The 15064-nt window shown below is 36.2% G+C and overlaps 1 protein-coding gene and 1 long non-coding RNA gene across 3 annotated transcripts in view; one reads left to right on the forward strand and one right to left on the reverse strand.

The window, feature by feature from the left end:
* The first annotated feature begins 6768 nt into the window (after window positions 1–6768).
* LOC309499902 (segment polarity protein dishevelled homolog DVL-2-like) overlaps window positions 6769–15064 on the forward strand; it is a 116839-nt gene continuing 108543 nt past the window's right edge. The window contains exon 1 of one of the 2 annotated variants that reach the window (XM_082171425.1): window positions 6769–7201. In XM_082171425.1, coding sequence (XP_082027551.1) covers window positions 7041–7201 — 161 coding nt within the window. In that variant the 5' untranslated portion in view covers window positions 6769–7040. Of the gene's footprint in view, window positions 7257–15064 lie in introns of both variants that reach the window. The other variant, XM_082171426.1, reaches the window with a different exon arrangement.
* Window positions 7465–14592, reverse strand: LOC309499978. Its single transcript, XR_014206403.1, has 2 exons — window positions 9474–14592; window positions 7465–8011 (listed from the first exon to the last, which is right to left on the reverse strand). It is a non-coding gene; the product is annotated as an uncharacterized lncRNA (long non-coding RNA).

Raw genomic sequence — 15064 nt, forward strand, 5'->3', positions numbered from 1 at the left:
CCTCATCTCGTAGTTCAGTTGTCTTACTGATTTTTGCATCTAGCACTTTATTTTTCACCTTTCTTTTTTGCGGTGTCTTAAAGGAAAACTGCTCTTGTTCTGGTGTCAACTGTGCTTCTTCAGCCATTACCCTGATTTGAAACTCTTCACCATTTTCACCTTTTTTGCTTTCTGAAGGATAAACCACCCTATCAGAAACACTTAAAACACTACTTGCAGGTAATTTCTTAGGAATTGGATCTGCTTGTTCAATCTGAGATGAAGCTACTTCAGCCTCAATTTCAACCGAACGATCTACCACATTCTCCAGTACTACCGAACCTTCTTCTTGAACATCCACATTAACTTCTTTTCCATCATTTTCCTTACCCTGTACAACTACTTCATTACTTTTTTCACCCTCAACATATTTGGTTGGGCAATTCTGAATTAAATGCCCTTTATTGCCACATCCAAAGCATTTGACTTTACCAGTCGTGACGAAAATCGAATACCTAAAATCCTCAAGTTAAATCTATTCAAAGTTAAATCTAAATCGGCGTCATCCGGAATTATCATGTATGCGAAATGAAATGATATGCTTCAATAACGGCGATTCGCTACTGATTGGGATCTTTTTTATCTGTGACACCAATTTACCATAGGGCGACAGCGCTTGAGTTAGAATTACATCGCTAACAAAAGGTGGTACATTAGAAATGATTACCTTTTTCGCTGGCATAGAAAGTGGTAGAACTGAAATAAATTCCCCATCGATGACAATTCCCTGCTCAACCAACTCATTTGCCTGGTCTACACTATCTAGAAAAACTACAGTCGCATTGTTCATTCTAGACGCTGACAAGACGCTAGAATGTCCAACTAACTCTCCAACGGCCAAACAACATGCCCCAATGCTCACAGCTGATGCTACCTTAAAGGGATAGTTCACTTTGAAATACATTTTTGGTATGTTTTAGCTTACCTCAAGGGCATCCAAGATGTAGGTGTCTTTTTTTCCGCAGTAGTTTCAATTTTGATATTTTTAGGTCAAACCGTTCTTGTCTGTCAGTCATATAATGCAGGTCGATGGTCACTGTCTCAAAGAGCATGCACAGAGTCCAAATTAAAACAATTCCCCGTCATCCAAATTAAACAATTTCCCATCGTAAGTACACATTGATGGCCTAAGACACAAAACGAGCGGTTTGTGTGAGAAAACGAACAGTATTTATATCGTTTTTACCTCTTGTACACAGCCATGTCGAAGTGATCTGATCTGACGTGTACGCAGACTGGTGCATAGATATATAGGGGAGAGCCGGGACGATTGAAACGCGGGACGGATGAAACACTGAGATTTCCTTGAAAACCACTCACGTCATGTACGTCAAATTTCGTCAGCACGTACAGCACGCAATGCCTAACATACCCGCGAAAACATTTCTTCTTTACGTCGTGTCGTTTTGGAGTTAAAGCCGCAAAGCTGTTTTTGAGTGCGGTGAGTGAATTCTTTCTTGCGGTACTTTGTTTTGACTGACAAGTTGGATTTATTGTTTCATGTGCCATTGTAATGATAATACGGCAGGTGTATTAGTACTGCAACACACCCTTAAGTGTGCAATATCAGAGTTTTTTAGTTTAAGAGCAAAAGAGGTTTAAATGACAGGAGGCGCTGTCGGGACGGTTGAAACAGTGTTTCAACCGTCCCGCCCGCGCATCCTGCCCGTTAAACCTGGTCATAGCCTATACTGTTCATAGATTCATATACTGTTTCTAGACTTGTGTTTCTTTTAATGCAAATTAATTTTCAATTACGCAACACATGCTATCTCTGTAATAATCATCAATTGTCCAATCTTAAATATTCAATAAATTTCATTTATCGTCGTCTGGTTGACCTCGTTTTCTTCATAATAACAGGCTATTCAACTAGCAAACACTCAATATGACTCAAGGAAGAAATGTAAGAAAATTAATTGTAAACGGATTTGTCTGTCTTCGTCAAAATAGCCCATTAGAAAGATTACAAAATGCGCATAGGCTTATCGCCTATTGTTTATTGGGCGACAGAACAAAAATGGTTAATATGAACCTTTAAATGAAAATAAATGACAAAATATGTTTGTAAAAATATGTACATAAGTTACTTGTCAGGTATTGTTCACAAAAATAAGCATTAGATGAATAGTTGCCATTTAAACTGTTATGTTTCATCCGTCCCACCCCTGTGTTTCAACCGTCCCGCACAGGCGGGACGATTGAAACAAAGCACAACTCCCGTTCAAAGTCATATTTTACTTAAATCATTCTATATTTGTACCGAATAACACATGATACTAAGAGAACACATATGTGAGTTGTTAATCACAAAAAAATAAAAAATCTATCTGTAACCTTATCTTAGAAAACGACATTTATCTGAAAAGTGTTTCAACTGTCCCGGCTCTCCCCTACACTAGATGTCGCATTAAAGACATTCGTTCCAATGAACTGCCGTAGACAAGGCGACATCTAGTGTGTATATATCTATGCACCAGTCTGCGTACACGTCAGATCAGATCACTTCGACATGGCTGTGTATAAGAGGTAAAAACGATATAAATACTGTTCGTTTTCTCACACAAACCGCTCGTTTCGTGTCTTAGGCCATCAATGTGTACTTACGATGTGGAATTGTTTAATTCGGACGACGGTGAATTGTTTTAATTTGGACTCTGTGCATGCTCTTTGAGACAGTGACCATTGACCTGCATTATATGACTGACAGACAAGAACGGTTTGACCTAAAAATATCAAAATTGAAACTACTGCGGAAAAAAAGACACCTACATCTTGGATGCCCTTGAGGTAAGCTAAAACATACCAAAAATGTATTTCAAAGTGAACTATCCCTTTAATTGCGTGGCGTCTCGTGAGTGTATTCAACCCCTGTGTTTGTTGGGCCGCCATGCCTCTGACTAACACACGACCCTCCAAAAACCAAACAAATAACAAAACAGACAACAAAAATAAGAAAAAAAGATAATCAGAAAAAGAGAGAAAAAAAGTTTCACTCACACCTGTAGCAAATTAGCTCTATATGAAATATTAATAATCAATAATAACTGGTTATAATTGATTATGAATATTTGGATTAGTTAATATAATTAATTTACTGTCGTTAATTAATATTACAATCAATGAACCTATTTGTCCCATGAACACTCAGGATCAATTGTTTATTAACTCTAAGAAATGTACATTTCCGGGGCATGGGAAATGTCTTTTTTTAATTTACAATACTACTAAGAGCAGTAACCAAGATCTAAATGATTAGTGACTCCAGTTATGAGCTTGAGACAAGGACAACTTTACGTGTGACATAAACAAGATTTTATTAACTAGTCTAAACACTTAAAACTACTCTAACATACACACACATACATGCATACAGTTTACCAAGGGAAAGAGAGCTGAAGCAGAATACAGGAAAGCAAGAAATTATAGCATTGTTTGAAATTATTGCAGATCAGCAGATCAACAGCCTTGAGCAAACCATCAGTTTAGTTCTAAAACGCCCTTCTTTAAAGGGGTAAGGATACTTAATGTATCAAATAATGAGACTTAGTTTGATACTTGCATGTCTCGCCCATTTGAATTAAAATGTCCTGATGCAATTTGTTGAGGCTCCAGTTGATCTTTGCTGATGTGGTCTTGATGAGAGAGAACCAGTGGTTTTCAGAGTATCTTTGGTGAATGGAAAGACAAGGCCGCAGCCTGGCACAAGCTTGGTGGGTCCTTAGAGGCTTCTAGTTCAGCATCATCTTCACGTCAGCATTTCAGAAAGGGACTAAGAGAGAGCTAAGAACTGATCAGTGACTTTAAAGCGTGAAGATGGCACAACCTCTGGAGCTGTGTGAGCCAATGAGAAGATTTCCCTTTGGAGGGAAATTTTTACGACCCATTGTCCCTTTGAACATGCAATTTGATTGGATGTTTAACACAAGAATCTTTAAGATGCTTATAATACTAATGCGTCACAAAGTTAGCAGAATGTAATGTAAATGAACAAAACGGGGATGAAGATTGGAGTTTATAGAGACCAAAAATGCCGCACATATAATGTTGGTTAACCATAATATGCAAAGTCTGAAACATTAACCCAATTGAGTTTACAAGAATACAAACGCCACATAAAAGGGAAAATCATGAGATGGGAAAAATTAGATACATGTTTACACATTTATCAAGTGGTTATATATAGAATATATATAGGATTAACAGGGTTTTTATTTATCTTCCTCTGCAAGAGTTTAAGTGAGAGTCGCAGCTCTCAGGACATTCCTTTCGCTCGTAAAATCAGTTTCAGTGTGTGTCCTGTAACAAGACACCGCGTCCTGCCAGTGTGTTAGCTTCATTTGGGGAACGTTTCACAGGCCTTATTTGGGAGAGTGAGTTTACACAGATTATTCATTAAATAAATGAATAATTTGTGTGTCTGATTGGTCCAGACGTTACACACCGCTCCGCACCACGCTCACACACCCTCGCTCAACAGTCACACCGGAAGTGAGAGAGAGAGAGAGCGAGTGTGTGTGTGACTGACTGACTGACTGTATGCGCACGCCTGTATGGTTGCTGCCACTGAGTATAGTCCCATTGATCTAGCCTTTGAAGTGGTTGTGTATAATTTGGCAATAGGGGACAGTCTATACTCCTGTGAAAATCGGGCCGACTCCCCGAATATTTTAAACAAGTTTAAAAATTATCTGGAGGTCGGGAGGTGCTCGTAACGTGCTCGGCTCGGCTCGTAATTCCTCTCACACGCTGAGAGCCGCGACCATGCGAGCATCACCAATTTCCGCCCGATTTCTCCCGAGTGAAAAAAATTATCTGCGACCTCGTAAAACAGCAAAAATCGCACTGTGTATGCCCGCCTTTAGTTACACTTTACATCCAGTTCAAGGGGGTAATCCAGCATCCGGAAAGTGTTCCTTCTATGGGGGCATCCATTGGCTAACAAGCCATCACCTGCTGTTAGCATTCCATTGACTCCCATTCATTTTGGCGTCACTTTGACAGCGAATAACTTTACATCTGAGGCGTTTAAAGACTATTTGTCCATTGTTTATTTCTAAAGAAACACAACAATGTATAAAAGGCTCCATTACCTTGTATCTTACGTTATGGCCCCGTAGAAGCCGTTTTTGTAAAAATTGGCTAACGATTGCGTCATAACCACGCGACTCTGACAGTACAGCACAGTATAGAAATTACCGTATAGACAGGAGGAGAAGCTCGAAGGCAATCGGGAGGACGTGGAGGCAAAATGACAAAATAATTAATCAGAATACTTACCAAAAGTAGCTCCTGCTCCTAGCTCTTGGAAAGCTCCTACTCACACTCTCCATCTCTGCAAGATTCGGAAGGGAATGATTCAGATTTCTTTTGGCACAGCAACTGTCAGACAGGTTGCACATGTTACATCTATGTCGTCAAGCTCAGTTTGAGGCTGCACAGTTTGAGGGGGGTCCTTTTCATGGGGGCGGCACACTTTTTTTTATGATCTAAGAAACAGACATTCACCCAAGTTATATATTAAAACAACATCAAAACACAAAATATAAATTTTCTGATCGTAGGCGGAGGGTGAACTATCAGGATATGCGCTTCCCATTTAAAAACATTTAGCCTAGGCTACTATATGCAGGATTTGGTATGGCAGAAAGCTCGCAAAGAGCGCTCATTTTATTATCATTAAATAAATCTCTCAAAGTTCCATTATATTCAGTGAAGCTGATGCACAATGAATGCCCTATTTACATAAAGCTTATTATAACGAGAGGATTTGCGCGTGTGTAGAACTCAGAATCCACTCACCACTCAAAACACCGGAGTTTCACCAATATTCTTTTATCACGGAGAAAACTGATCATAGACCAGCATTTATGGACTGCTTTTCCCATCTAAAAGAAATCAGGAGCATATAAAAGCTTGTTTCCACCACGAAATACATAATTGATAATTGCAACTTTTTATCTCACAAATCTGACATTTTCTCACAATTGTGAGTTTCTCACAACTCTGACTTTATAACATGCAATTGCGATTGAAGCCTATATGACGCAATTCTGACTTTATAACTTGCAATATGAGTTTATATCGCAATAAGCAATTCTGAGAAAAAATACCTTTTTTTTTGTATTATTCACTGTGGAAACAATTAAGCTTACATTGTAGCAGCAGCAGGCAATTGAATGAGAAAATTTGACACTAGAAGTCCGTGACCAGGGGTAGGCCTAAGCCTTGCCCATCGCCTATGATTAGGGGGGCACATTGTGTCATTTGGGGGGTCACTGCCCCTTTAGTGAGCACGGATCCACACTTCGAAAATCCACCGGAAACATCGGGACACACTTATTTTAATCTCACATATTGTTTAGGATGGATATGGAGGTGCAGGGTAGGGTACGTATAATTTCATTCGGACCGAATGCAATGCTTGAACGAAAATGTTATGGTACTAGTTTCCACAGACGATATATTTATAAAAATACATTTAGACCGTTTCACATAGTGCTTGCTATATGGATATGAGGAGATTATCAAGGCATAAATAACACACACACACACAAAAAAAAATTATGTAGAGAATCACCCATTGTACCTTTAAGTGTCCACAAACTTTAGGGTGCACTATAGCTTGTTAAAAAATTTAAACTAAGACGGTGTTGTTGCGTTTATAATGGGGCACAGATGATGGGGAGGGTGAACGAAAGGGGGTTTCACGCTCCTTCTAAACGTCATAACGCCGCGTTGGCTTTCCCTCCCCCAACCGCACTGTATGAGCATTCGCTGGAAAAGTTTGGGAACACCATGAATGTATGAATACCTGGGGAATTTAACAACAACAAAAGGAGGACAACAGGAATACGGTTTATAACCTTTACCTCTGACGTCTAAAAATGATCACGAGGGAAACAGAAATATCGTTTGTACCTTGAAATTGAAATGGTTCCCAGCTAATCCGCCTGGAAAGTTGGTTTTGTCCGAACGAAGGAGAAAAAACTACCGAGGAAATGGCGGAAACCAAAATAATATATCATATAGACGAGGAGGAGACGCCGTACCTGGTGAAGATTCCAATCTCTTCGGAAGAAATCTCACTGTTGGACTTTAAACAAGTCCTCAATAAACCTAACTATAAGTTCTTCTTCAAGTCCATGGATCAGGACTTTGGGTGAGTCGTGGACGTGAACGCGCATCCTCTTTTCAAGAGGCGATTGTATCAGATGGTAATTACTAAGTATTTTGACAACAAACAACATTTACTATTGTTTGTAGCCTACTATTACTTTACCTTCTTCTGTACTGAATTATTAGTATTTTAACTAATCATTGTATTTACATGGTTCTCAAATATACTTAAAATAATACAGTGTTAGTAGCATGGTACATATACAAAAATATTTCAATACTATGATATCACCATGTCTCATAATCTTTGTTAATATGGTTCCATGTGCAAACAACATGTATTCAATTATACTAAAGAGTAACATGAATTGGAGTACAATGGTATGCCATAGTACCATGACATTATCATGTCATAACATCACTGCTCCATGGAATAGCCATAGTACAGTTTTGAGAGGATGATATATCCACACAAAAAACAACAAAAACATGGCATTAATTTAATGGTATCACAATACAATGTCCGAAACCCATTCCTTTTTTTCACATTAATCACACATGACACCCATACAGAATGAGTGCTGAGATTTAATTTCACTGCAATTTCTGCTAGTTTGGCAACTAAATGTTTAGGCTATTACATTTTTTAAGGTAATTTCAAAGGTAAAAATGAAGTTTCTAAGAGTATAAATAAGGTGTGCATGTCTGTAGTAGAAAAATCACCTGGTTAAAGTGTAGTGTAAAGTGTAGTTAGGACTGAGGGGAATGTCACTTTAGAGCAGCTGTTGATTAGATCAGCACACACCAGTGATACTGCTAATGTCTCAATAAGTTTTATCTACAGAAACAAAGCCTACAATTAGAGGTCGACCGATAGTGGATTTTACCGATAACGATAGTTAGGTTGGGCCATACTTGCCGATAACCGATTAATCAACCGATAGTTTTTAAAATTGATACTGGATAAAAACAAAACTTAACACTCCAAGTAAAACAGTGCTGAACTTTATTATAAAAAAAATAAAACTGTATTGAACCATGAAAACATGCTAAATTAAATAAATATATAATATGAATAAATATTGAAGTCAATAAAAGACAATCATTCAAACTGAAACAAAAAGTAATACTCTAAATAACAAATAAAACCAGTTACATTTAAAATGTAACTGTTAAACTGTTCTTTTTCAAGCGAACTTAATGAATAAAAAAGTAACAAAATTTGATCAGTATAATATTTGAGCAATACAATTGCACCTTGATCATTCATGTTAGTTTGATAGTGCATTAACTATGGTTAACAAATAAAAACCTTAATTTAAAAATGTATTAGTACATGTTAATTAACAAATAATGAACAATCCTTATACAGACGTTATTAACCTTAGTTAATGTTACATATGGAATTTTATTGTAAGTGTTATCATTTCATTTAAATCCAAACAGTCATGCTTAAATATCTACAATGCCAGAGCATTGAAATTACATAAATATTAAATGTATAGTCTCACACTTTTGCTTCTATTTTATAAACACTTGATGATTATCTAATCAAAATAACAAAACACGTATTAAAGTGATGATGAAAAAATAACCAAAATCGAATGCTTTTCTGATTTGTTTATATGTTTCTGTCGGCTGTATGAACATATCAGTTTGCTATCTTACGTCGACACTCTAGCTTTAAATATGCAACTTCTCTGCATATTAAATGCATAAAAGTGACCAGTTGGATATAAACTAATGCAAATAGAGGTAACAATTGTGACATTAAACATTCGAGTCGGACTTATGTTTATTTTTGTCAGTTTTTTAACCGCTTGAGGTACTACTAATGTTAGCATCCTCTCAGCCTTGAAGGCAAACAAACATACTGTTGTGCTGTTCTTTCTCTACTAATGCAGCATTTAGTCAACAAATTAATCACTTTATAATGATATGAAAAAATGTACTGTATACATAGGCTACCTTTTAGCTGTCGGTGCTTTAAACGCGCATCTGATGTCAGCGCTCTCCACGCAGCATGTGCTCTCAGTGCAGCACGCAGCATCACGTGTCGAAATAAACAACACGAGGCATCAGCGATAGTTTTTATTACACCTCTAGAGGCCGCTCTTGTACTGCATGATGCCAGCAGACCCTTCTCAGCTCTCTCTTACTGTGTAATGAATGACAGCGCGCGCTTCTCAGCCGCTCCAGCAACGGACGCAACCAGGAAAAACTATCGGTATGTATTTTTGCCGATAACGATAGTTCCACCAATCAACTATCGGTGCCGATTAATCGGCAAAACCGATGAATCGGTCGACCTCTACCTACAATGGTTATCGATATTTATTGACACACATTTATATTTACAAGAGAGAGAGAGAACCATGGTATCTGATGCTGTCTTTATATGTACCTCAGTCTATTGTTAATGAGTAAATAGAAGACTTGTGTTTCCAACATCCTTATAAGTCCTGTCTGTGAAATCCTGTATTTTTATCTGTCTTTTGTGTTAGAAAGTCTTGTGCCAAACTGGCTGTCTCCTCTCAGCAGCTGTGTATCTAAATGCCCACCTCTCATACAAACCTGGGAGAGAAGCATGTGCTCCCTGTCCTTAACAGAGTAATCTGATTAAATCATAAAAGCTTTGATTTTTCTCTGCTTTCTCCTTTATGGTTGCTGTAATGTGCAAAGTGCTGACAGTCATTAGTAAGGCCCTTTATACACTATTTGTATAGTTTACTGTTCTTCTCCAGTGTATGACCTCTGTCTGACCTTGCTGTGCTTACTTTAGATGCTTACTCTTGCCTTGTTTACCCCTTACAGGACAACAGGCAATGTTTAGGAACTCACTTACTGCACAGAAGTTTCTAGATGTGAATAAAGAGTGAATGTTCAATTACATTAAGTTTTATTTGTGTACTTTACATTTGTGTGGTCCGTGTCCTTAAAATTAAAATGATGAAATGCTGGTTGAAACAAATTTTAGGCATACAATAAAGTAAAAGCCATAACACACCAAACCGACATTAAAGACTGTGTGCAGCACTTGCTTACCATTTTGTATAATGATCATGTTGATCACTGTTGATAAATGTTTCTCCAGGACTAAGTTTTATTGCTTCAAATAACAAAAGACATTACAAAACCTGTTCCATACCTCAAATATTTGTGGAATTTATGATTCAGTATTAAAATGCATCTTGATCTAGATCTTGAAAGAAAAGAACAGCTGTACTAATATCAGAGATTGTCTTATTATAGGGAGATGAGAGAGTCTGTATCTTCTTACCACTGGAGAAAGCATAACAGCTAACTTGGATCATCATGTGAGGCACCATATTGGCAGTGATGTCAGTGTCCGCCGTTCAAAGTTTTAGGACAGTCAGTAACAGATTATGTTAATCAGTTTCTTGTGGATTACCGTGTTGGTCTCGGTATATGTTCTATATTTGGTGTTAAATGGCTAGTAAACGTACAGTAGGACTGCATTGTTTGTGGAATGTGCTTTACTGTAAAAAAAAAAGAAAAAAAGGTGTGAATATCTATTACTGCAAATTACTAGTCACTGCAGGGTGCAAAAAACTACATTTAAGATTACACAAAAAACTTAATTGTAATTTAATATATATTTATAATATATATATATATATATATATCATTTTTTTTACCATCATTCTTTAAAAAGCGTTTAAAGCGATCATCAACATTAGACAAACCGCAGTCATAAATCATTACAATAAAAGACTAGCCTGCCAGCTATAGAAAGAACACTTCATTTTTTATTTTCATTAACAATTTTCATTTATGTTATAATACAACAATCATTTACTTTTTTATTTTATTTGTTATGTATATTTATTTTTATGCATATTTGTGTTTGTATTCATGTACATCCCTTAAAGACTTCTTTGACTTCTTTGATGTCGATTGTTATGTATTCTGTAATGTATCCTTTTTTTTCTTCAAAGTTTGATACATGAACAGACTTCCAAGTCAAGGATAACAAATAATGGATTCAGGTGGAGGTTTCATGTAAACACTTGTATGTTTGACCTGTGATGTGGTTCCTTTCGTTCTTTTCTATTTATTTGTTTTGAATAATCCCTGTAATGCCAATAATAATAATAATAATAATAATAATAATAAAATAATAATAATAAAAAACAATATAACACAATTAAATTGTTTATTTTTCTCTTTATTCATTAAAATGCATAATATCAGCATCATATGCATACCTGTAGTTATAATAGTCATTACAATTTAAGTCTTATCATAACTGGTAAAACCTAAAGGCCAAAGAAACAAATCTGTATTTTTGACTTTTTTTAGACAATATACAATACCATTCAATATTAATATTAATTACTATAGATACAGACGGTTGGTCTGGGAACGCCCCCGGGAACGCCCCGTCACGTGATGTGAATTTAGCCCATGGGGGAAAACATTGCCTTGGCGCTCATTGAAATACACGGGGCAATCATGCCGAAGAGTTGCTGTGTCGTTTTCTGTACCGCCAATAAACAAACAAATTATGAATTGATGTTCTACATCCTTCCTAATAAACACACAAAACCGGAAATGAGGACAAAATGGCTTTTGAGCTTTCTTTTTTGAGATTACTGTGTGAGTAGATCCCTGTGTGATATAGTAGTGGGTGTTAAACTCGTATTAGGCAGTGGTGGGCTAGTTTTGTCTACACATCCCTTTTCGAAAAAGAACTATAGTAATCCTATAAGATTTCTATAGTAGTGTATAATAGTAGTGATGTTCTGTAATACCTCTATAGTAGCCTACTTCTATAGTATGTCCCAAAATACTATAGTATTCCTATAGGATTTGTCCCAAAATACTACAAGATTCCTATAGTTGTTTTTCATAAGGGATGTCTCATTCACATTAGCGTTATCAGCTGAAGGCTCATGACGCGAGCCGTGAACCTATGGAGTAGACTGCAGTCTGTGAGTTACTAGAGGACTTTAGGGATAACTGTCAGCACAGTCCCTCTTCGTACTGATCTCACCGTTTTACAAAAGGATTAATAGTTTGGAGTGAAGCATACGTACAATTGGTAAGTGACAAGGTTTTATGGAGTTATAGTATGCAACATAAGTTGATTGAGTTATAGGCTAATGTTACCGCTACTACAGCTACCGCGATGTCTTGGAGATTCAACCAGATCACAAAATATGTCTGGAAACGGCACCTCCGGCCATTTGGTTGGGTCATTGACCCAGTTTTTAATTAAATAAGGGCTATCATAACCTATTGCAGTTCATTTTTACAATGTACCGTTGCCGGTCGGCAGGCGTCAATGACTCCCAATACCACATTTTTGTCATTCAAATACACACGATGTTCGCAGTGTTTTCCCCCACGCCGACTCCACCCTCGCCACGCCCCCAACGATGACTAGATGCCGACTGTATGTATGATGAGTCCTACCTGTCGTGACATTCCCTTCTCTGCCTTCTCTTATAAAAGAGCATTTTTATCATAGTAAAATCTATATATCATTCCCAACAAAAAGATTGTTTAGCGTAAAACATGTTGAAGATTAGTGGACAGGCTGCCAGTTCATTAAACGAAAAGCCGTTTATTCAGCGTAGTGATGCCTCTTCTCCATTAACATCCATTAAAAAAAACAGCCTCTGGTCTCCTTCCCTGCAGTTGTTAGCATTAGCAGTTACGCTTTTTTGGCCAAAGGTTGCAGGATTGTCTTTTAGTGGCTTTGGTAATATTACAGTTGTTTATTTGTCGTAATTTTTATTATTAATAAATCTAATTTAAACAGTGTATTTTAAGTTGTGATGTTTACCATTGCAGACCTTGGCCATTGTAAAAATATGTTAATGCAAACCTCTCGTGGCCTATTGTTTAATGGTGCAGTCTGCAGATGTGGGAAGTATTAGGACCATGGCTATATGCACATGTGACATGTCTCCAAGACATTCATGCTGTTATCCTAAGATTACTGTAAAAAAAATGTGGCATAGTCTGTCATCATTCACCTCTCTCTCCTTTCTGTTTCTATCTCACTTTCTCTTTCAAACCCCTCATTGAAATCAGCATGCTGGTGCTCCCTCGCCAGGCCTGTTGTATTTATACATTTGTTCTTTAAAGTACTCTTGCGAGCACAACGAACATAACTAAATACGACAACATGTTTACTTTCTACCCGTAACAACAGTAATTTAAGTTAATTCAAAATGAACTAACCAAACCAATGTATGTTATGAGCATTTGCGTCCTGTATAATTATGCTAATAAAACCTGGATCACTGGTGGACTTAAATTATACAAACATAGATTTCTTTGAAAATAGTTTCTTTGCTCTGTGGATCCTACTGTTGTAGCTCCCAATGGGGTCTTTAACCTTAGTTGCCTTGATATTTTCCACATGTGCCGGTCGCTCTCAAAAATGTGAGTAATTTATTGTTTGGAAAAGAAAGCATGTTGCAAGGAAAAAATGCTTGCAAAGTTCCAAGGCCTGCCAATACATAATTATATTATTTCCTTAGGGATTCATCAACTCAACCGAAAGGCAGGAATGTTGTTATGGATTATCCTTTAAAGCCATAAAACTCAAAATTGATCCCATTTGCTTGCTTAATAATGATCTGATTTTACTGTCCACAAGTCATTAGTGCAAATTATTTGGGGCTGTGTAGTGTATCACCAAGAATCTGACTATGATTCGTATCACGATACAGAAGTTGTGATAAGATATAGTGATATTTCTTGGGGTTTTTTTATGAAGAGGATTTAAAAAACGTATATAAAATAAACCTATATAGGCTAATAATTTGCTCAGGTTTTGGTGATGCATATGGTGATGTGTTCTTTATTTAAATACGAACAGTGGGATCTCCTTTTGCATTTATTAGTTCCTGCAACCAACATATCACTATATGATATTTTCTTATTATCCTAATATCCCAAAGAAAACAAATGTTTGCCTTCATTATTTTTCATCAAACAACTGTCAAAAAGCTTTCTTGTTTTTCAAAAATGCGATTATATTGTGGTCTTTGTTCTTGTTAATCTCGGACTTAATTGCTTTGCACAGTGGCTGCTGAATTTACTGCTGTACTTAATGTTTTGCTTCATTGAACAAACAAGCTGAAAACTTTGAGATAAACTAAACTAAAAACTTCAGAGATTGTTACAAATTAAACATTTTGGTTCAACAGAATTTTGTTTGTGTCTAATGCTGCATGTTTCTTATTCTCACTTGCAATGAGTGATGGTCAATCACTGTTCTCAGAAAAATATTAATGTGAAAAAAATATTAGACAATATTGATACAATATTGTGAGATTTATTTTTCCACCTCATTATGTAATAAGTAATACATTATTAATGTAAAGATTTTTGTAATTTATTTCAAAACTTAAAATCTTAAGTTCAATGTAATATTGATTTTCACATAAAGTATGGGTTATTTACGGAAGCGTATTGCATTCACTTGAGAAAAAAAAATCTACTCTTGTTTTTCTGAATTAACGAGTTAATTATCTCAGAATTACTAGATAATTTTTCATAAAAAAAAATTGTATTCTGTTTTTCTGAATTAACGAGTTAATTATCTCAGAATTACGAGATAATTTTTCATGAATAAAAAGTTTTTGCTCTGTTTTTCTGAATTAATGACTTAATTATCTCAGAATTATGAGATCATTTTTCATATTTTTTTATTTTTTATTCTGTTTTTCTGAATTAACGAGTTAATTATCTCAGAATTACGAGATAATTTTTCATGAATAAAAGTTTTTACTCTGTTTTTCTGAATTATTGAGTTAATTATCTCAGAATTCTGAGATAATTAAGTCATTAATTCAGAAAAACAGAGCAATTTTTTTTAAATGAAAAATTATCTCATAATTCTGAGATAATTAAGTCATTAATTCAG

This window comes from Leuciscus leuciscus (genome assembly GCF_965113295.1).
Source record: "Leuciscus leuciscus genome assembly, chromosome: 5".
Lineage (NCBI taxonomy): Eukaryota > Metazoa > Chordata > Actinopteri > Cypriniformes > Leuciscidae > Leuciscus > Leuciscus leuciscus.